Source organism: Rhincodon typus, chromosome 7, assembly GCF_021869965.1.
Source record: "Rhincodon typus isolate 14 chromosome 7, sRhiTyp1.1, whole genome shotgun sequence".
In the NCBI taxonomy this organism is placed as follows: Eukaryota; Metazoa; Chordata; class Chondrichthyes; order Orectolobiformes; family Rhincodontidae; genus Rhincodon; species Rhincodon typus.
Genome location: NC_063338.1, coordinates 48,610,833 through 48,634,711, shown reverse-complemented (window position 1 = coordinate 48,634,711; position 23,879 = coordinate 48,610,833). Strand labels below are relative to the sequence as shown.

General features: G+C 40.5%; 1 protein-coding gene across 1 annotated transcript in view; it reads left to right on the top strand.

Annotated features, from left to right (window-relative positions):
• The window catches only part of kalrna (kalirin RhoGEF kinase a), a 675,519-nt gene that overhangs the window by 321,860 nt on the left and 329,780 nt on the right, over positions 1 to 23,879 (top strand). Inside the window, exons 7-9 of the mRNA XM_048598757.1 lie at positions 4,802 to 4,993; positions 13,826 to 13,957; positions 14,598 to 14,828. Of these exons, the coding sequence (XP_048454714.1) occupies positions 4,802 to 4,993; positions 13,826 to 13,957; positions 14,598 to 14,828 (555 nt within the window). The remainder of the gene's footprint in view (positions 1 to 4,801; positions 4,994 to 13,825; positions 13,958 to 14,597; positions 14,829 to 23,879) is intronic.

Sequence of the window (23,879 nt, the reverse complement as noted above, 5' to 3'; positions counted from 1 at the left end):
TTGCTGGAAAAGCTCAGCAGGTCTGGCAGCATCTGTGGAGGAGAAAATTCAGGTCCAGTGACCCTTCCTCAGAACTGATGGTGGCTGGCGTTTTCCCAGCCACCATCAGTTCTGAGGAAGGGTCACCGGACCCGAAACGTTAACTCTGTTTTCTCCTCCACAGATGCTGCCAGACCTGCTGAGCTTTTCCAGCAACTTTGTTTTTGTTCCTGATTTACAGCATCTGCAGTTCTTTTGGTTTTTATTTTGCAAATAATTTTACTTGTGCCCTCAACATAAAACCAACGGCTAGCACTAATGTAGATGAGACTGTTCAGGTTCACCAGACATTTCAAAACTTCAATCCTGAATTAGAAGCCCATATTAAACACCTAAGATGGTGACTGTATTTCCCGTTGATGACACATACATGCACACACATGCACCAAAACTGTCCTGGAGTCATCAGGAACCTGAGATGTGCTGCAGGACCAGGGTTCTTAATTCCTGCCAACATTAGGTCCTGACCTTGAGGCCTTATAAAAATCTAGCCTGAACAGTGAATGTTTTACTTTGGGAAAAGGCCAATTCTTTTAAACTATGATGATAAAAGTGGACTAGAAACAGCAACTTGAAGATAAATCAGTGTCAGAGTCATAATAGATATTCAAGAAGGAGCAATAGAGAGTTAAGAATAAATATAACAAATGTCGAGACCTCCTCTGGTGCTCAAGAGCATGTCGAATAGGATAATAAAAGCTTATATCAGATTCCAAAAGTTCTGAAAACTAGGAAACATATATAAAGTTCAGGGAATAAATGAGAAAGGCAATTAAGAAAATAAACAGATGGCATGAAGAAATATTTTCAAGTAACTTCAAGAAGAACCAAAATATATAATATGCAAATATGTAAGTATTGTAAATATGTAAACAGCGTGATGACAGCTAAAGAAAGGATAGAACCAATAAGAGATGGTGGAGGTAATTTGTATGTGGAGACAGCAATGTAGGGATTATTCTTGATGAATACTTTGGGCCCTCTGTTTTCATATATCCCCGTGTCCCCACATCTCCACGCTCTTGTCATTTATCTCTGTTCTTTCATATTTCCACTGCTCCCTGAAATAATTGCACAAAGGCTGGAATCCCACCACTCAGTCACCCTTTATTTACACTTGGAAAGTCCTTGCCACTGAACCAGCTCCCTCAGAGTGAACAGGATATCGGACACTCCTGTTCTTATCTGTCAGCCAGAGCTCCATGATTGGACTAGATTAACAAACCCAATCAGGGAACTCATATTCTATGAAAATTAAAAGTCATAGCCATTCAAAATCTATTTTTTAAAAAATTTAATCTTATTAAGAAGCCATAAAACTGTCAAAAACAGTTGTTTAGTAATTGCTGCAAAAAAGAAAGCATGCTTTTGGAAGAGAGATAACAAGGTGTAGAGCTGGATGAACACAGCAGGGCAAGCAGCATCAGAGGAGCAGGAAAGCTGATGTTTCGGGCCTAGACCGTTCTTCAGAAATGGGGAAGGGGAAGGGGGTTCTGAAATAAGTAGGGCGAGAGAGTTGCAGTGGGAGAGAGATCCACTGAGGTCTTTCCGGAGGGAGGAGGGTAACTTCTTCAAGGTAGGCATCCTTAGAAGAGGCTTTCCTACTCCTCTGATGCTGCTTGGCCTGCTGTGTTCATCCAGCTCTACACCTTGTTATCTCAGATTCTCCAGCATCTGCAGTTCCTACTATCTCTGAAACAATGCTTTTGGAAGTTACAGTTTACCCTGTTGAACTGAATACAATAAAGGGTTTAAAGCTTGGCCAATAATCAAAATCAGATCTAATGCTTCAAATGCTGCGCTGATGCATAACCTGTCAATAAATGAAAGTATCAAGGAACAGGATGGAAATGACACCGCAGTTTGAAGCTAAATACTGTTTAGTGTAGAGGAACACTTTTCTTGACTGGATAATGTATTCTAATACATCTGAAAGCTCTATCATTTTCACAATACTAGGCGACTTAACAGTCTCTTGCCCTATCTAAAGGTCAGGATATTAAAACACGTTTAAGTTATCGTACATGTTATGATCAGTCTAGAGACCGATAACTCCGAAAGAAAGTCTTGAATTCTGAGTGAGAAAAGTCATAGTTACGTGCCATTATTACAGCTTCTCTTCAAAATTTTATGGTCTTACTCTGTTAGAAATACTTCTCTAAAGTTTTCAAAGTCTTGATCAGCCATCGTAACCTTTAATATCTATCAAACTATATTTCCTTTACTGTAGTATAGTCCACAGAAGCAACTGTACATTCTGTATTCTTTGTTAAATTTCTAAACTTTTGTCTGTCAGCTTCTGTCTCTAATTCATAGGCATTAAGCACAGCAATCTTCCCGTATCATTATAACTAGTTTGTAACCCATTGAACAGTTTTACAGCCACGATAGCACTATAGCAATTTTATCAAACATTTCAAGTCCTTCACTGAATTTAGGCACTAGACAGATATTCCTTGTCAAATCAAAACTGCGAGATTAATCTGAGCCATGATGACTTTTTTAATGCTACCACCATTGCATTATTTAAGCTTCTCTTCCCCGCTTCCTATTTTAGACATTACCTTTACAAGTCTTCTTCCCCTTTTCCTTTCTTCTTGAAAGTCAAGTTCATGTTATTGCATTTGTCTTCATTTTCCTTTTTCAAATTCTCAGCTTTTCTATCTGTTTTTCATTTCTTTCCAATTTGAGGCTTTCACTTTTTTCTAAATTACATTATTTGTAGCCAATTCAATCTATGTGCTTTTGAGATTACATTTAATTTCCTCAAAAGTCAGATTGAGACAATACTTCAGTATTTGCTGCTTTCTTTGCACTGACTTTTAAAACTAACTCCAATTTTTCTGCCAATGTCAATTTATGCTTTGTTAACTGTCACTAGGCATTTACAAAAAGGTTCTCCCTTTCTAGCAAGTGCCCGGGCAATATAGTAAAGTTAACTTTTAATAGAATGCTACAAAAGTATCTGAATTCCTGCTTATTTAAATTCTTGGAAAATTCAGTGTGTGCATCCCTGCTTCTTTGTTGGTATCCTGCAAGAGCCTTCAATTTATGATCCCCTTGAAGACCAATAACTTTCAAAACCAGATTTGAATTCCCAGTGACTGACTTGAATGAACCAGTAACAAGATTCCAAGTTTTAAGATTTTGGCTATCTTAAACAAATAAACTAAAAGTAACATCAACTAAACATTAGTTAGTAGGGCAATTAATATTTTAAGTTACAGAAAAGCTACCTTCTCAGTTTCTTAACACGAATGACAGCCCTATGCTATATTTATATTATTTAAATAGAATGTACAGGATTCAGGCAAAAGCTGTACCCAACTTCCTTTGAGCTCGCTTTGCCTTGTTTTGCTGAGTCATAGTGACCATCAAAAGTCCTTTCCCTCAGTTTTCCAAGAAATCCTGAATTGACCCTCAGCAGCGTACCTCAATTTGAGGATTCTTTCCTCTTGTCAGGCCAAGTCAAATTTACTGGAGTTTTTAGGTTTCCCTGAATTCTATCTCTTTGACCAGAGAATGTTTCCTTTTCTGTTTGTCCTTTGGCTGATTGCAGGAATTCCTCCTTGTGTCTCCCTGTGTTCAACATTTCTGAGACTTGAGCGAGTCTGCAATGGTGAAAGCATTTGCCTCTCTCTTTGTCTTCAACTGTTAAATGTGGCACGTGCATAACACTAACACTTGTACTGGGCCTCCTAGACCCCATTGTAACCAAGGCACAGAGACTTGTTATCACGCAAAATGCATAGAAGATCACATGACTTTCTTTATTGCTAATTTTGAAGGAATCCCAAGAGTGGGTCAGAATTTGAAAACCTGCTTGCTGTCATTCTGACACTGACAGAGATATTAAAAATCTAGCCCTATGTGTTTGTTTTTATAAAAGAGGAGGGCAAAACTGACTTTATAGTTAAGAAAGAGGAATATGGCATTGAGTCAAATAACCATATTGAGTGAGGATGTATTAAGGTTTGTAGCATTATGTTTATCAGCCAGTGCACGACCATCAATTTCCAAATTTTGTCAACTGATTGGAGAAATTAGTGGCCTGTTTCAGAACATTGCAACATGAGTTTATATTTTAGTAGATACCATGGTCACCTGCTGCAGAGCCTGGGAAGGGGGTTTCATCAGTGCCCAATAATTGGGGTCTGGGACTCTAGAGGGCCCACTGTGCTCGGCTCAGAGACCACAGTCCTGGGCCAGGAGCAGTACCAGTGTCTGTGATTTCTGTTCCTATCCCCACTCTACCATATACCTACTCAATATCACATACTGTGTAGGTATTGGGTGTACCCAAAGCAAGCATGATGTAAACACATAGAACAAAATAGGTAGTGCTTTGAAATTGGAGACCTAATTTTGCTGTTTGTTTCTTAGATTATTCAGTCATATCCGGGTTGATGTTTTGAGTCTTGTAATGAACAATTTGGTTGAGTATAGTGTAACTTTATAGTAATTGGGAAAGTTAATAAAACATTTCATATTATTGCACTGCTTTGTCTAAATAAGTTCCTTTGAATGTATTTCTAATTTATTAATTTCAAATAGATCATTGTGACATTTTAGATTTGCGTACAAATCGGCAAAGCATCCTTTTGGGATTACACTTATATTTACTAAAAAGGGAAAGTAACTGCCTGCACCACATTGAAAATAATTTAGAAATGTTGATTTGCTAACTTAACTATTTTGCTGAATTCGTGATGACATGACATTTATAATTCATTTTGTAACTGGCAATCTTCTGCTTTTTCAGAATGCATATGTCAACATCAATCGCATCATGTCTGTCGCATCCAGACTTTCAGAAGCTGGTCATTATGCGTCCCAGCAGATCAAGCAGATATCTGCTCAACTTGATCAAGAGTGGAAGAGTTTTGCAGCTGCTCTAGATGAGCGTAGCACTATCTTGGCAATGTCTGCTGTATTTCACCAGAAGGCCGAACAGGTAGGTTTGAAAAAAGAGACTGTACATGTATCTCAGAATCAGTTACAGAATCAACATCAGTCTTACACTGTATTATTTTGTGGTTTAAAATTAATACTAATAATGGGACTTTTTAACCTCTTCAATTTAAACAATCACTGTTCCAAGGTTTTTCTCGGTTCTACGGTTAAAAGGGCATGGTTAAAATTGCTTTAATGTGTCTTTTCCGAGTACTGAAATCATTGCTGATGAATGGTTTGTGGTAATTACTTTCAAAATTGATTTTTGGGACCAAGGGAGCTGTTTTACAAAACTGTAACAAGTGTCAGCTTTATGAAGTATAGTGTACAGTATTGCCATCAGGTTTTCTAAATCATTCTGTGAGTTCAACATTGTTTAAATTATTTGGAGGCTTTGATTAAGAAATCCTAGGATGTCGCTAGAACTCCTTTGCAGACTAAGTCAATTCCTAAGGGCAGACAGTGCCCCATGCCATGGTTACACGGGTTAGCTCAATGGTACCAATGGGTGGTGCCATACAAATACATTTCTCACCCCTCCTGTATTTGTTAAGAGAACAAGATGTACTTTTTCTGTATCCATTCCCAATGTTTCTTGTAAAAATGTATTTTTATCTGCATAAAAGATTTAAAAAGAACACAAACTGCTTCACAATAACAATCCTGCTACAAATGATTATAATTATGAACATCCCTTTGAGTTGTATACATTCTTTAAGTTCTAATTAGTCAGTCACTCTCATTATTGGGAGGGTTTTAAATAGTAAACATGTTATACGCAACATTTAATTACAGTGTTGAAGTGTCAATTAAAGGGGTTTAAGGAGGTTATTGCTGTAAGTGCAATACGATGAATTAGCTGCATTCAAATTGATTGTAATTTCACAATGTGTTAAGACTTCAGAAGCACCTTGAATAATATATCTGGAGCTACTCTTATTATAATTAAATATGTAAATTTTGTATTGATTGCTGTGAATTTCAGGCTTGTGGGGATCATGTTCCTTAGTTCAATTAATTTTTCTTTGAAAACCAAATCCAGTAATCTTACCTGTAATGTATGTGAGGAGAATTATAGAATCCCTACAGTGTGGAAACAGACCATTTGGTCCAACTAGTCCACACTGACCCTGTGAAGAGCAGCCCACCCAGACCCAGCCCCCACCACCTTATCTGCCTAATCCACCTAGCCTGCACATCCCTTGATGCAATGGGTAATTTAGCATGACCAATCCACCTAACCTGCACATCTTCGGACTGTGGGAGGAAACGCATATGATAGAGGGAGAATGTAAAAACTCCACACTGACAGTCACCAGAGGGTAGAATCAAACCCGGGTCCCTGGTGCCGTGAGGTAGCAATGCTAACCACTGAGCCACTGTGCTGTCCTATTCTGTGCTTCTTTCATTCTGGCATTATCAAATCTAATTGCTCCACTATTGGCAGCCGTACTTTTAGCTATCCGAACCCTCATCTCTAGAATCTTTCTTTAAATATCTGTCTCTCTGTCCCTTTCCTCCTTTTAAGATAGTCCTTAAAATCTACCTTATTTACCAGGCTTATACTTGCCTATCCTGATAGCTCCTCATGTGGCCCAGTGGCACATTTTTTGGATGATTCTTCTGTGAAACAGCATGGGAGATTGTCCTGTATTAGAGATGCCATAAAAACACGAGTTGCTGTTGTTATCAAAATTAAACTTTTTTCATTTAGCTGAAGACCCCTTCATTTCACAATTGTCCCAATCTTGTAGTACATTTTTGGAGTCCATGCAAACAAGAGCTATAGCTTAATCACTCAGTTTAGATAATAAGGAGAATGCATAACTTTATTAATTTTAGGAGGCCTTTTCTCTTGTGCTGTTTACGGATATAGTGCTTGTCTTAAAAACTTAGATTTTCTAATCAGACAGCTAGCCTATTTTCTCAACTAGCTCCCCTAATCTTTGAGGGCTAGATGTCATCTATGGTTTTTGATAGATTTCTGATGGCCAGTAGGTTATTTTGTTTAGCTTTAGTAGAAGGAAATGGCCATAGCACATGCATGAAGCACATCCAAATGTTCTTGCTGCAGTTTATTATGTACATACTCACTTAAATCCCCTAAGCTTGGTGCAAATACACTTGTTGAACTTATACTATCATCACCAGTGCTTAAACAGGGAGGCCATCACCAAATGTTATTGTCTCTTGGAACCCAGACTACTGGTACTTTCCATGAGTGATAGTTGTACCCTGTGAGTCTGACAATGTCCTAGCATTACGTTTCTAATGCTCCATGAGGAAGATTTAGCAAATTTCTCATTCAACTGTGTATTGATATGTCAGTTGACAGATTGAAGTCAAAAATAACGATTAGGTGAACTGAAGAATTCATGCATATACAGTGTATTTCTACATGTCACGTGTGATGTTCAGTGACAATTTTCTTCTGGTTTATGAAACAGACATCAGGAAATTTGAATAAGACAGTGCACAAAATTAGGACTTTTGCCGTGAGGAGGAATAGCCTAGATTGGAGTCTCTCCGATTGCACTGTCACATAGAATCCCTACAGTGTGGAAAGAGGCTATTTGGCCCATAAAGTCTGCACCAACCCTCCGCACAGCATCTCACGCAATCCTGTAACCCACATTTAACCATTGCCATTCCACCTAATCTGCACATCTTTGGACTGTGGGAGGAAACCCACGCAGACACAGGAAAACGAGAAAACTCCACACAGACAATTACTCAAAGCTGGAATTGAACCTGGGTCTCTGACACTGAGAGGTAGCAGTGCTAACCAGTGAGCCACTGTGCCACCCTACATGTATGATGGCAATGCTAGAGGCTGGGGCATCGAGCCTCCTTACAGCTAATTGAAGAGATTAGAAGCACATGCAGAGGTAGTGTAACATTTAAGAAAGATAATGAGAATTATAAATTAATAAAAAAATTAAAAAACCTAATCTGCCATCCTCACCTGGTCTGGCCTACATTTGGCACTAGATCCAAAATTTTATGTTGTTGACTCCTACATACCCACTGAAATGGTTTAGTAAGTCACTCACTTGCATCCAACTGCTACAAAGTCTAGTAAGAGGAATGATAACGGATGGACCACCTGACATCAACCAAGGCACTGGGGAGGCAATGGCCTAGTAGTATTGTTGCTGGATTGTTAATCCAGAGACCCAGATAACGTTCTGGGGACCCAGGACCCAGGTTTGAATCCCACCATGGCAGATAGTGGAATTTGAATTTAATAAATATCTGGCATTAAGAATCTAATGATGACCATGAAATCATTGCTGATTATCAGAAAAGCTCTTCTAGTTCACTAATGCCCTTTAGGAAAGGAAACTGCCATCCTTATGTGGTCTGGCCTACACGTGACCCACTGCAATGTGGTTGACTCTGAACTGTCCTCTGGGCAATTAGGGATGGGCAGTAAATGCTGCCTGGTCAGTGATGCCCTCATCCTGTGAATGAATGAAAAAAAATGACAAAGGTAAATACAGTTCAGTTGACCCTGCAAAGCGCTTCTCACTAACAACTCGGGGCTTGAACAAAAATTGAAAGAGCTATGAACATGTTTAGTCAAAGCTTGACATAGTCATTCTCAAGAAATCATGCCTTACAATGTCCCAGACAGCGTCATCACCATCATTGAATATGTTCTGTCCCACCGACAGAACAGACCAATCAGAGGAGGCAGCACAGTGCCCACAGGACAGAAACAAAGTTGCTGGAAGAGCTCAGCAGGTCTGGCAGCATCTGTGAAGGGAAAAACAGAGTTAACGTTTCGGGTCCAGTGACCCTTCCTCAGAACTGCTTTGCAGTTTACCTGGAAGTCTGCAACATTGACTCCAGACCACATGATATGTAATGGCATCTGGTCAAGCATGGATAAGGAAACCTCCTCGTGGCTAACACCTACTGCCCATCTCCCAAATCCTACCCACCTCAGCTGATGAATCAGTACCCCTCTATGGTGAACAACGTGTGGAAGACACACTGATGGTGATTACAGCACAAAATGTACTTTGGGTGGGGGACTTCAACATCCATCTCCAACTGTGTCGGGAGCACTCCTACTGATTGAACTGAATCTGAAATTAAATCCTAAAGAACGTAGCTGTTAGACTGAACCAAGAAGAGGGGAGAAAAACTTACTCGACCTTATCCTCACCAATCTACCTGTAGCAGATACACCTGTCCATGACCGTGTTGGTAGGAGAGATCCACTGCGCAGTTGTAATGAAGACAAAATCCTGCCTTCACATTGAGGATACCCTACATTGTCTTGTGTCACTACAACAGTGTTAAATGGAATAGATTTCAAACAGACTAAGCAGATCTAAATTAAACATCCGTGATGAAGTGTGAACTGCAGAAATATGTTTAACCATGAACTGTAACTTCATTACTCAGTGTATCCTCCATTCTAACATTACCACCAGTCCAGGAGATCAACCCTGTTTGAACAAAAAGTGCCAAAAGCCAAGCTAGCTGTCGCATCATGCATATATAAAACTGAAATGTTGACCTGATGAGGCTTCAGTGAAGAACTACTTGCATGCTAAACAGATTAAGCAACAAGTTGCAGACAGATCTAAGCAATCACACAACAATGGATCAGATACAAAAACAGAAATTGCTGGAGAAGCTCAGTAGTTCTGGCAGCATCTGTGAGCAGAAAGCAGAGTCAACATTTTGAGTCCAATGATTCTTCATCAGAACTGATAACAGTGAAGAAAAACTGGTATTTATGCTAAAGATGAAGTTGGACGTGTGGGTGGATGGAAAAGGGAAAGGTGAGTGGATAGGTGGGGCAGGAGAGAGAGATATGAAAGTGACAGGGAAACCAGAGGATTATGGATGGCAGGCCAGGGCAGAAGAGAAACTGAATAAGTGATCATGAGAACTGAAGTCAGCACAGAATGGATAGTCTGTGCTAAAAGCAAACCATGTAATGTGATTCAGAGATAGTAGGAACTGGAGAATCTGAGATAACAAGGTGTAGAGCTGGATGAACACAGCAGGCCAAGCAGCATCAGAGGAGCAGGAAAGCTGACATTTCGGGTCTGGACCCTTCTTCAGAAATTTCTTCTCTTCTGCCCTGCCCTGCCATCCATAATCCTCTGGTTTACCTACACTTTTTATATCTCTCTCTCTGGGCCCCACCTATCTGCTCACCTCTCCCTTCCCCCAACCCTCCCCCAAACTCACCTTCAGCATAAATACCAGGTTTTCCTCACTGTTATCGGTTCTGATGAAGAGTCACAAGATTCAAAATGTTAACTCTGCTTTCTTCCCACAGACGCTGCCAGATTTGCTGAGTTCTGCCAGCAATTTCTGTTTTTGTTCCAGATCTCCAACATCAACAGTTTATTTTTGTTTTATTTCAATGGATCAAATCCCTCACATCAAAATTGCAGCTTTCAGCCAATGCAATTCCCTCTACACGAAGTCAAGAAATGGATACTGCTAAGGCTATGGGCACTGACAACATTCCCGAAAGTACTGAAGACTTGTGCTCCAGAACTTGCTGTTATCCTAGACAAGCTCTTGCAGTGAAATAACAACACTGGCGTCTTCCCATTAATATGGGAAATTGCCTATGTATGTCCTGCACAAAAAAAGCAGGATCTATCCAAGCCAGTCAATTACTGCCCCATCATCTACACTCAATAAGGAGTAAAGTGATGGAAATACTTGGTGACAGTGCTATCAATTGGCACTTCTCAACAATAATCTGCTTACTGGTCCACTCATCTCCTGACCAAGTTACAGCTTTAGTTCAAACATGGATAAAAGATCTGAACTCCAGAACTGAGGTGAGAGTGACTGGCCTTAACATCAAGGCGACATTTGATCAGGTCTTGCATCAAAGAGTCCCAACAAAACTGGAGTCACATCCAGTACAACAGAATAGGGTTGTGGTTTTTGGAGGGCAATGATCTTAGCTCCAGGATATTACTACAGGAATTCCTTAGGATAGTGTCCTAGACCCAACCATCTACAGCTGCTCCATCAATGAGCTTCCCTTCATCACAAAGTCAGAAATCGCTGATGATTGCTCAATGTTCAGAACCATTTGTGACTCCTCAGACACTGAAGCGATCCATGTCCAAATACAGGAAGACCTACAACGTTCAAGCTTGGGTTGATTAGTGGCAATTAAGATCCACACCACATGAGTGCCGGCCAATTACCATCTCAACAAAAGAGAATCCGCTCTTGTCTTTCAGTGCCAATATAACCACTGACTCCCCCATTAACAACATCTTTGAGGTTGCCATTCGCCAGAAACTGAACTGGACCTGCCATATAAATACTTAAGCAACAAGGGCAGGTCAGGGAGTAGCAATTCCTCAGCAAGTAACTCATGTCCTTATTCTCAAATCCATCCAGTATCTGCAAGGTAGAAGTCAAGAGTGTGATGGAGTACTCCCAGTTGCTTCAATGAGTGGAACTCCAACAACACCCAAGACGGTCCAGGATGTAGCAGCCAGAGTGATTGGTGCCCCATCTAATATCTTCAATATTCACTGTCTTCACCACAGAGACATGTTTGCAGCAGCGTGTACCTTCTACATGATGCATTCCAGTAACGTCACCTAGTCTTCTTTACCTGCGATTTCCAAACCTGTGACTTCTGGCATCAAAAAGGATAAGGGCAGACGATACATGGAAATGCCTTCTCTTGCAAGTTCCCCTCCAAACCTCACAACATCCTGACTTGAAACTGTATCATAATTCCCTCACTGTCATTGAATCAAAATCATGCACCTCCCTCCCTGACAGCTCTGTGGGTACACCTACACAACAAGGACTGTAGTGGTTTCAGACAACTGCCATATTCTCAAGAACAATTAACAATGAGCACTAGATGTCACTCTTTTGTGCTGGGCCACTGATCCTGGGTTTCAATTTATCCTGTTAAAAGAAAACCTAACTAACTGTGAGTCAAAAACAGTAAGCAAAAAACACCCCTTCCCCTCTGCATCGAATATGAGGTTATGCACTTCGATAGGAAGAATAAAGGTGAAGACTATTTTCTAAATGGGGAAAGGTTTCAGAAATTGGAAGCCACAAAGAAACTTAACAGTCCCAGTTCAGGATTCTCTTAAGGTTAATATGTAGGTTCACTTGGCAGTTGGGAAAGCAAATACAATGTTAGCATTCATTTTGAAATGAATACAAGAGCAGGGATGTACTACTGAGGCTGTATAAGGCTCTGATCAGACCACATTTGGAATATTGTGAGGAGTTTTGGGCCCTTTATCCGAAGAAGCATGTGCTGGCCTTGGAGGGGGTCCAGAGGAGGTTTATAAGAATGATCCCAGGGATGAAGATCTCATCATACGACGACCAGTTTAGGACTCTGGATCTGTACTTGATGGAGTTTAGAAGAATGAGGGAGGATCTGATTGAAACTTACAGAATACAGGGAGGCTTGGGATAGAGTGGACATGCAAAAGATGTTTCCAGTAGTTGGAGAGACTAGGACCTGAGGGCTCAGCCTCAGAATGAAAGGACAATAACTTAGAGCTGAAATAAGGAGGAATTTCTTCACCCAGAGGGTGGTTAATCTGTGGAACTCATTGCTGCAGGGGGCTGTGAAGGTTAAGTGATTGAGTGTACTTAAGTCAGAGACAGATAGGTTCTTGACAAGGAAGGCGATCAAGGGCTACAGCAGAAGTTTGGAGAATAGGGTTAAGAAACATATCAACCATGATTGAGTGGTAGAGCAGACTTGATGTGCTGAATGGCCTAACTCTGCTCCTATGACTTATGGTCTTAAATGATACTGGCCTAGGCAGTGACATTTACATCCAGTGAATGAATTAAAGAAACAAAGAAACTATCTATTTCTCTCAGTCCAGAAAAATGTACAAAAAATATACTTTTCAAAAGCAATAACATTTCCAAGATTAAAATGCTGAAAATGTAGAAAACCTATCTATCATCAGACCCATGGTGAAATTAACTCGCTGTTCTCAAACAAACAGTAATTGCTCAGTTTTCATCGCTCCTACTCAGTGTATACAGGGTCCTTAAAGGATTATGATGAATGTAGGGAGAAAGCTTTGCACCATGTTCCTGCTTCATTTCTGTAACCCACCTAATTTGTCCTAAACCTGAAGGCTGCATACACAGAGAAGCAGAGTTTTCACTAATACGGTGAAGTCAGTGACATCATTGGTATGTGCATTTCATTTTACCTGTATGCCTTACAAGGCTCTGCACATTCATACAACCAGAAGTCTCAATTCGCTTTCAATTGACAATGGACACAAGGGGCCAAAGGAGGCACATTTTCTTTATGTTTTAAAGCTGCTGTTGTGGAGCAGGTGGTTAGGACTTGATATTGGGTTATAACCTGGAGGTTAAAATCTTCTGGATCTTCTCTTTCAGAGGCTGGAACAATTACACACTTGCTGTTTCACTCACCCCAGCCCTCATTCCCACACTGATTTATGACTAATGTCTTGAGATTTCAATTCCAGCATAACTTGATTAGTATAAAGTCAATCCTATAACGAATAAAAAAAAAGGCTTCCTTCTGTAGTGTGCAAATCAGCTGATCAGACCTGGGATTGCTCTTTAAAGAACTAATAATTAGATCTCGTCTCATCTTTCCCATTGCTTCACAAATTAGATGTACTAACTCAGTTTTGAAAGGTACTATTGAAGCTTTTTCTACCATTATTTCATAAATGCATGGAAATTGTAACAAATAGCTGTGTAAAAAATTCTCCTCATCTCTTTTACTTAATTTCACTGAGAGTTTTACAATGGAAAAATATGATTAGTATTAATAATTGTTTCCAATTTTATTTAGTATTTATCAAGTGTTGATATCTGGTGCAAAACCTGTGCTGAAGGAGGACTTCCATCTGAAATGCAAGATTTGGAGATTGCAATTCACCATCATCAGACTCTGTATGAGCAGATCACACAGGCATATGCAGAGGTAAAAGAGGTTGACACATTCATTTGAGGAAAGTACACATAATCACCAGACTGCTTTCTTTATTCTATCTTTCTGCTTATTATTAATTCAGCTTCTGCTCTGTTATTAGTTACTCAGTCTATTTGATTATAAAGCAATTGTCAATCAGTTACACTATTTCCCATGAAGTTTCTGACCTGGCTTTGGTAAATTCTGCAGTGTAATTCAGTCAGTGTCCTGTAAAAAGTATCTACTGATCTACTTGTTAACTCAAAACATCTGTAGTGTTTACAATTTTTGGTCTATGTAATTCATGACGATCCCATTTTATGGTCCTTTGCACTTGAAAGTTTGTACAGTTCCAGATAATTGGTTATACTTGTCAGCTTGTTTTGTTGATGAAAATGCTTTTTGAGGCCATGAAATAGCTTCAAACAGCCATTTGAGCATGAGTGTTCAAGCCAGGCAGAGTTAATGATTGTAAATAAGATAGAGTAATTTGTAAGTTTAAAATAAACACATTTAGCAGTATAAAACAGAGAAACATTGAAGGAAGCTGGGCGGATTTAGTTGAATCATGGGCGACTGATTATTAGTGCCTGGATCAATTGTTCAGTTTGGCACAGCAGATTTGATACAACTTGTATGTTATTTGTCACAGGTAAGTCAGGATGGCAAAGCTCTTCTAGATGTACTGCAGCGACCTTTAAGCCCAGGAAATTCTGACTCACTCACTGCAACTGCAAATTACTCCAAAGCAGTCCATCGAGTCTTAGACATTGTGCATGAAGTGTTGCATCACCAGAGAAGGCTTGAAAGTATCTGGCAGCACCGCAAAGTCCGACTGCACCAACGGCTTCAGCTGTGTGTTTTTCAGCAGGATGTTCAACAGGTAAAGCCTTGACTTATCAGATCACTGAGAAGTGAAACACCTTTTGCTTCATTAATGCATGATTCCTTAATCTCTAGCTTTCAAAATGTTATTGTTTCATTACAGGTTGTCGTCATTGTTGCAGTATGTAATTTATGTGGACCTTTTACTTATAAAACATTTCACCGTAGCATTAGACAAAGTTTGACATTGAGCCACTTGGGAACTATTAGAACAAGTGATCAAGTTTGGTCAAAAGTGCAGATTTTAAGCTGGTGTTAAAGGGGAGGGACAGAGAGGTTTGGGAAGGAAATTACAGAGTTTAGGGCCTAGACAGTTGAAGGCATGACCATTAGTGATGAAGCAATGAAAAATTAAAGGAGTGCAGAAATCATAAAGGATTGTAGAAAGTTTCAGAAATAGGGAGGAATGAGGTCATAGGAAGGTACTAAATGTACAGTAAAGGTATGGCATACAGACAATTGCAAAAAGTATGATTATTATGCAGTGTTTATTAAATGGGCTAACTGTTACGTAAAAGAACTTTTTGTTTTGTATGATTGAAGGGGAAATCGAGACCATGGAAAAAGATTTGATGCAGTGTGACTGATGAATCAGAAAAGGAAAAGAAATATTTGTTGGATTTGCAGCAAGGTTTTGGATGGTGTTAAATCTAGTCCACAAGGTGGATTTTCCTCTTAGAGGTGAATAGCTGAAGTTGGGACATTTGCCAGCATGGTGCACCCACCTCAGAAAAAGGTGCCCTGAGTAGTGTGATTTCAATTCTGTAAAAACTGTATCATTTTCTCTTCCTGCGTTTTTGATTGCGGACTGAAATTTGAAAAGGACTCTTTTGTACATCAAGGATTATGGAAGGAATTGCTGTGTGTTTTAAAAGTAAGATACCAGCACTTATTGTAAGTGTTGTTTCCACAGTGGGAGAAGTTTCGTTGCAGAACTGGTACCAGGAACTATTGTATGTGCAAATGAGATTCAGCCTGCAGCAAGTAGCAGATTGGTCTGTAGAGGGTGACCAGTTGTTGAAGACCAAGATTTTCTTGCTGCCAACAGCAGTGGCTCCCAAGTAACTGAACGGTCTGTGGGTGTGAATGTCAGAACCATCAGACCTGACCTCCAGAAGTGGAGGTGGTGGCCTTTCTCAGCAGTAAACATTCCTAAGGCCTGAGGAAAATCAACGTATTTTCTCTCCATTTGCTATAAGCTGTTGCTTTTAACTATTAAATCAGAGACTTTATAATTTGTGAACCAGTTGATCTGTGCCACTTACAATGAAGTAAAACCACTTGAAGGGAGAGACAAATGGCCAGTGAGTCCTGACAAGTCAAAAGGATCATCTTGGCAAACCATGTAGACAGGGACCATTGAACTGCCTTCTCAGGTTGTTGCTCCACATACAACACCAAGGTTTCTGTGTCAGTTGGTATATGTGTGTATGTTAGGATGTTTATAAGGGGGTTAGAGTTTAACTGATAGTGTTACATGATGCCAATTCATAATTGTTTATCTATGGTTAGAATCTATTTATTTGTAGTAAATAGTCTACCTTGTTAAAGTGCAGAAACCAGATCCATGTTTTCTATCAATCTGCGTCTAAAGGACAGGTAAATTGGGGATTTTGCTTCTATAAGATCTTTAACTTTTTGGCAACTCAGGGAATAGTAGGGCTTGATTTCCAGTCTGCCATCAGGCAGCTGCAGGATTATGTCGGCCCCTCTCCCCACAGCGCAGATCAATGGCAGCCACGTACTGGAGTGATCTGCTTAAAGAGACCTGCCTCAGTTCTCTAGGACTTTGTCCAAGTTAAATATTTGTTAAATATTAGGCCCTTTAACCCCCACCCCTCATGCCCTTCACTCCCCTTTACCTGCCCAAGCCAACCCATGCACACCCTCATAACTCAATACCAACCCATGCACTCTCAACCATGACAATGGTCCCTCATACTGTCATGCCAATTCATAGCATGTCTATGCCCATTCACCCAGAATTCCCTCCTCATAATTCATGAACACTATAGTAGCAATGGCATAAGTGGGAATGGTTTAAGAAACAGAAATACACAGCATTCTTTAAAAACTTGCTATTACTCTAACATTATGAAAGTGTCATTCAACCAGAACTTTAAATCATTTGATACTTTTTCATTTTGTGTAAATAAAATCAAACCATTAGTAAGATAAATCTAAGAAAGAAACGCTTGACCTGTCAGACATTCAATGTTTACTCTAACTGTGTACCTACTTCAACAAACTAATGGAATTCTGGGCTCTCAGCCTCTTTGTTCTTTCATGGGATGTGACCATCTTTGACAAGACCAGCATTTGGTGCCATCCTAATTTGCCATTTGAGAGGGCAGTTGTGAGTCAACAATGTGGCGATAGGTCTGGAGTTACCTAAGAGATATCCATTCATAAATAACAATGAAATGGATGGGTGTTTACAAAAGCCAACTATGATTTTGTGGACACCATCAGACTAGCTTTCAATGCCAGATTTTTTTCATTAATTGAATTTAAATTCTACCAATTGCTGGATTTGAATCTTTGTGCCCAAAACATTAACCTGGGCTATTGGACTTTTAGTCCATATCTGTTGCCACTGTGCCACTGCCTCTCCCCATTACATAATAAATACATAAAACGATGCCATATTACAATATAGCTTTAATCACCTTCTCCATTCCCCCTAGTGCTTATCTTGCAGATGCCTTTGCCAGTACCATGCTACCACAGTAGCTACTGATATTCCCTGGAGGTAGTTGATCTCAAGCTACTCTGCTCCTGGATTGCCCAGTTTGGAATTGACCACTTTCATCCTGGAAAGATAGGGCTTTGAACCCCACATAAAACCCGATGCCGAGATTGCTGGACTGCTACATGCTCCTTGCTATTGCATGCAGTATTCTTAATTGGCATGCAAAGCACCTAGAATTTAATTATGCATTCCTATTTATTTTGTTCTATAGAACTCACATCAAAATGCTTCTGTGAGTCCTCTGCAGCAGAATTCACCCACTGGGAGCTTGTACCTATGCTACCCATGACCTGTTGCCTGGTTGCAGCCAATTCATTCCTAGGCAGAGTTTTATGGTCTCCTGAAGCTGGGTTTACAAGAGGATTTGTCCTGTAAAAATCTGTGGGTGTCTTTCCTGCCATCTATTCTTCTACCCTCGCTTTTGCCACGATTTAAGGGGAGGCCACTACCCCTTTTCCTAACTGAGGCCCATTAGTGGCCAATCTGCCCAGCTGCAATTTTCCAGCCAGTTGGAGGAGTTGAGTGGTTGGCTGGCATGAGGGTAGCTGTGCAGATTAGCCTACTTGTGCCTCAGGTGGATAAAGAGGGAGCATTTCTCCTTCATGGGCCCACTTTTTGACTATGGATCCCTAAGATCTGAATTCTGCCTCCTCCTCCCCCCTGCCCCCACACCACCAACTCCAGACTTGCTGTCTCCCTGTCCTGTAACCTCAGGAGCTCCCAGACTTACCTTACATCTGTTTCTCAGCCCTGTTTTCTGGAATGTAGTACCAATCATGGCCACCGTTCCCAGAGACTGAATTTCCTCCCAAGATGGAAGACCTATCTCCAGCTACATTATTTGTCTTGAGCGAATGTGGGTACCCCACTGCCTTTATAGGTGGGGGCGCTAGAAACCACACCACCCATTTCATTTCATCAGTGGTGTCCTTTTCTGCTTGGTGATGATCTGGTTGTGCTCCATTGTGCAGTATACATGGCTAGTGGTACTGATGATAGGATGTGGCAGCACAATGTTGACATGCTGCCTGAATCGGAAGCATGGGTCCAGGTTAAATTTGCATCTCAGTTCCAGGGATGACCCAACTGAGCCCCCTTCTCGTTTCCATATTAAACCAATTTGCCAGTAAACATTGTTCAATTTAAATCATTCTTGTGAAAATGACTTCCATGTGTCCCAGAACTGATGCCAAAATCTCTCAGTGCCTCTTCCTGACACACCACATTTAGTCATGCTAATGTTTCTGCTTGTTTCTATTTTAGTGCATGGCTTGGGAAGCAATCAAAAATGACCACCAGTAAAGACAAACCCCTAAACTTGTTTTCTTATTTGCTGGGATAACAAGGTGTAGAGCTGGATGAACACAGCCGGCCAAGCAGCATCAGAGATGCAGGAAAGCTGACGTTTCGGGCCTAGACCCTTCTTCAGAAATGGGGGAGGGGAAGAGGGTTCTGAAATAAATAGGGAGAGAGGGGGAGGCAGATAGAAGATGGATAGAGGAGAAGATAGGTGGAGAGGAGACAGACCGGTCAAAGAGGTGGGGATGGAGCCAGTAAAGGTGAGTGTCGGTGGGGAGGTAGGGAGGAGATAGGTCAGTCCAGGGAGGATGGATAGGTCAAGGGGGTGGGATGAGGTTAGGAGGTAGGAGATGGGGGTGGAGCTTGAGGTGGGAGAAGGGGATAGGTGGGAGGAAGGACAGGTTAGGGAGGCGGGGACGAGCTGGGCTGGTTTTGGGATGCGGTAGGGGGAGGGGAGATTTTGAAGCTTGTGAAGTCCACATTGATACCATTGGGCTGCAGGGTTCCCAAGCGGAATATGAGTTGCTGTTCCTGCAACCTTCGGGTAGCATCATTGTGGTACTGCAGGAGGCCCAGGATGGACATGTCGTCTGCGGAATGGGAGGGGGAGTTGAAATGGTTCGCGACTGGGAGGTGCAGTTGTTTAGTGCGAACCGAGCGTAGGTGTTCTGCAAAGCGGTTCCCAAGCCTCTGCTTGGTTTCCCCGATGTAGAGGAGGCCACAATGGGAACAGCGGATGCAGTATACCACATTAGCAGATGTGCAGGTGAACATCTGTTTCATGTGGAAAGTCTTCTTGGGGCCTGGGATGGGAGTGAGGGGGGAGGTGTAGGGGCAGGTGTAGCACTTCCTGCGGTTGCAGGGAAAAGTGCTGGGTGTGGTGGGGCTGGAGGGGAGTGTGGAGTGGACAAGGGAGTCACGGAGAGAGTGGTCCCTCCGGAAAGCAGAAAAGGGTGGGGAGGGAAAAATGTCTTTGGTGGTGGGGTCAGATTGCAGATGGCGGAAGTGTTGGAGGATGATGCATTGGATCCGGAGGTTGGTGGGGTGGTACGTGAGGACGAGGGGTATTCTGTTTTGGTTGTTATTGCGGGGAGGGGGTGTGAGGGATGAGTTGCGGGAAATGCGGGAGACACGGTTGAGGGCGTTCTCGACTACTGTGGAGGGGAAGTTGCGGTCCTTGAAAAACGAGGACATCTGAGATGTACGGGAGTGGAATGCCTCATCCTGGGAGCAGATGCGGCGGAGGCGAAGGAATTGGGAATAGGGGATGGCATTTTTGCAGGAAGGTGGGTGGGAGGAGGTGTGCAGGAAGGTGGGTGGAAGGAGGCTGGATTCACTTTTCAGGCCTTGAGGTTTTTCTTTCCCAATACCGTTGGCCAACAAGGACCACAGTGAATGATTACTTTCCCTCCATTTGAAAAAGGTTTCTCACCTGTATATACATATATATATACATATATATGTATATATAGATATTATATATTCCTAGCAACTGGAAAGAGTGTCCTTACTGTCAGCCTTCATGGAGATTTCTCACTGTCTGTTTCACTAATCATCCAGCCCTCTCTTTGAGCCAATGCTTGTTTACTGGTGTCATTGATATTTTGTTTACTGGTCCAGCCCCTGAGTCTTCAACATCACCGTGGGAAGGTACAACTTTAAGTCTCTGAGAGAGCATAAGTTGATCCGAGCACATTTGTTCTAAGTTCTCCTTTTAGTTTTTTTCTGTCTCTCCAATGGTCATCCATCTTTTGTGTAACATTGTCTTCTCCCCATTTCTCAGCAGTGTTACTGTTATCTGAAGCTTCGTGTGCTTTTGGAACATTTCAATTGAATGAGTGTTAACTTCAAGTTATGAAGAAATAAATACTTACGTATAATTGTTTGGAACTCTCATGTTATTTGGCTTCCATGGGTTTCAGACAGCTAACTGATAACAAAAAAGAATTGAACTGATTTTCTTCGTCTCATTCCCATCCCTTGCCCAAAGCTGGATATGAGCAATGCACCCGCATTACTCTGGTCCTGTCCAGGCCTGGGAGCACTATTATTTCCTATCCTGTGCTGTTAACGTGTCACAAGGATACCCTGCCACAGGGCTACTCTCTGGCTTAGCCTTGTGTCTAGAAGAAAAACAGTACGGCTGCTGAGATATGGGTCCTTTCATTGATGATGAGGATTGAAATTTAAATTGCATCTAAACGTGCTGCTGGTTAGGGTTCGGAAAAGGGAAGTGTGTTGCTTAAAGCTAAAAATGATACAAAATATATAGTCTGGAAATATTTAACTTTCATCAAACATCTAAAACATCTAGGTTATCTAGCTAATTATTCAATTCCTATTTGTAGTATCTTGCTATTCCCAAACCAGCTGCTGTGTAACTTGCTTATGTTACAACCATGACTACAGTTTAAAGGCACTTTGTTGGCTGCCAAGTGCTTAGGGATGTCCGAAGGTCATGCAAAGTCTTTCTATCTTTCTTTATTTATTGATCAGATTTATTTAAAATTAATATTTCATTCACAAATTGCTTTTATATTGTTTGGAAGCCCTGTGAAAGTCTTCAAAAAACTTGGATTTTGTAGTTGCTGAGGAAGGGTCACTGGACCCGAAACATCAACTCTGATTTTTCTTCACAGATGTTGCCAGACCTGCTGACCTTTTCCAGCAACTTCTGTTTTTGTTCCGAATTTACAGCATCCGCAGTTCTTTTGGTTTTTATTTTGGATTTTGTAGTTTCTGCTTTCACTGTGTATAACTGACAGGAATAATCTGATAGGGGTTCTTTGCTGGGAGATGTGTGATACCCTGTAATAAAAGTATAAATTGCATTCCTCTGCTGATTTTCTGCTGTAAATTATAATTTTTAGATGAGTAGAACCAGACAGAAATTCAGGGCCCATGTCTGAGAAATGCATGCGTGCTTGACAGATTAATGTTTTGTTCCCTTTTTCGACTGTTAATTGACAAACCAGGCATGATTGCAGTATTTGAACTTCAGTATCCAAGTTAACACTTGACAGAAGAAAGAACTAATTGATTGCCTGAAAATAGAAGGGAATACTAGTTCAGTTCATAAGTAATACAAATAAAAAGAATTTCAAAGAAAGATCAACTTTCTCAATTCCGAATGGTCTGCATTATTAAAATACTTGTAGTAAATCCTGAACAAACGAATGAATTAGCATTTTATAGGAGACATTCTCACTAATCCAGTTGATGTCTTGAATTGAATACTTTATGGATTATGTCCCCTGACTGGACCTTTTTGAGCACTGTCTTCTCCAGAAATTCCTTTTTAAAATAACAAGTTATAGACTTGTGAATGGGGAATGGAGAACTGCTGTGGTTAATCCAGCAAATTAATGGTACTGGTTAAGCAGTAATGAAAACAGTAATTACATAATTATGCAGCCTGGGTAGCCTGTGAGAGACCAAAGACATATTGTCACTGTGCTACAACTAGAGTGGGTCTTAACCATTTAGTAACCATGCTAAGTAATGGATGGTAATGAGAAATAATGGGGTCAGTGTTTAAGCCTGTATATAACTTGATTTTAAGTTATTGTACGACTAAGTTACAAAATTCCTTGGGTCTGGGTGGAAAGACAGAATTTGGGACAGGATCTAATGCTTTGGGCCTTCCTCCTCTTTATCATCAGAAATTGTAATTTGAGTGGGAATGGGCATCTGAATAACATTGAGAATAAGGAATGGCTGTATGTCCCTGGCATTCAGAGTTTATTTAAGCAGATAAGGTTGTTACTTCTTCTCTGAAGGAGATGCATGTAGTCTGGAGCCTCCAGGACCCAGTAGAGAAGAGATGAATGATTTTGCACTGTTATCAGTCCCTGGGATTGTTAAGCAAAGTTGCTCAAAAATGATGCGTGTTCACTTTAGTCCATGTCACATATAGTAATCTAAAAGTACTGCTTTCTCAGTTATCAACCCAAATACTGCCTCTGATCGCATTTTAATTAAAATCAAAGATTAAGAATTCACTACAGGAGCTCCATAATCCATTTTTTGTAAACACAGCGTCCAGTTAGCCAGACAAAACAGATTACATGAAGTGTAGTTTGTAGATCCCATCAGGACCAAATTGTCGCATTCTGAGCATACTGTGTAAACTTCTCATATCACCATATGGACTAACAGAGGAATGCAATGTGGATATTATTTAATCAGCCAGCCTGCTGTTAAAGAGTGCCTCTGATGTAAGATAAAATGCTGGTAGAACAGCATGGATAAAATAGTAGAAAGACCAACAAAGTATAAAGACTGTATCCTTTAATGTTGGCATATGCTTGTCCCCATGTGCTTTGCTGCTTGTGAGGTTTCAGCAGGTCTTTAGTGATCAAGAATTTTCTACACTGCCATTAAACCAGATTTTGTATTATCTTTAAATCATTACAAAACACTTTCTAACAGTAAGGATTTAACAGTTTTCACTTCAACTGTTCTACTCATTAACATCACCACTATTGACACTGATGTGAATGTTTATGAACTGTTTTGAATTTGAGACTGTAACAACAAAAAGATGGCAATTGCAAATTAGTATATCAGAAAATTTGTTAAAATATGTTCCCTGATACTTAGTCCATGGAGATAATGCATATGGCTTCAAAAAGACAATAGTTACATAAATATAAATTTATAAAATAAACTTCCATTGATTTTGTTCTTTCAGACAGCTTAAGGACGAGATCATTTACAAATATGAGTAGATTGTGGTGTTCAAAGTTCCTGAAACATAGTGCTGACTGATTTTACAAATCACTTGCTGCTAAAATTAATTCAAACATTTTTGTTTTTAAGTTTATCTGTTTGATGTTTTGAAAAAATGAGGTCAATTATTATAAAATATAAGGATATGTGAACTGTTTGGCTGTTTTAAAGCTATTCAGTACAAAATCATTAATATATATGGGTCATGCAACAGAAATACAATCAATCAATGTGTGGAAACAATTTTTAACATAATCTTCACATGTT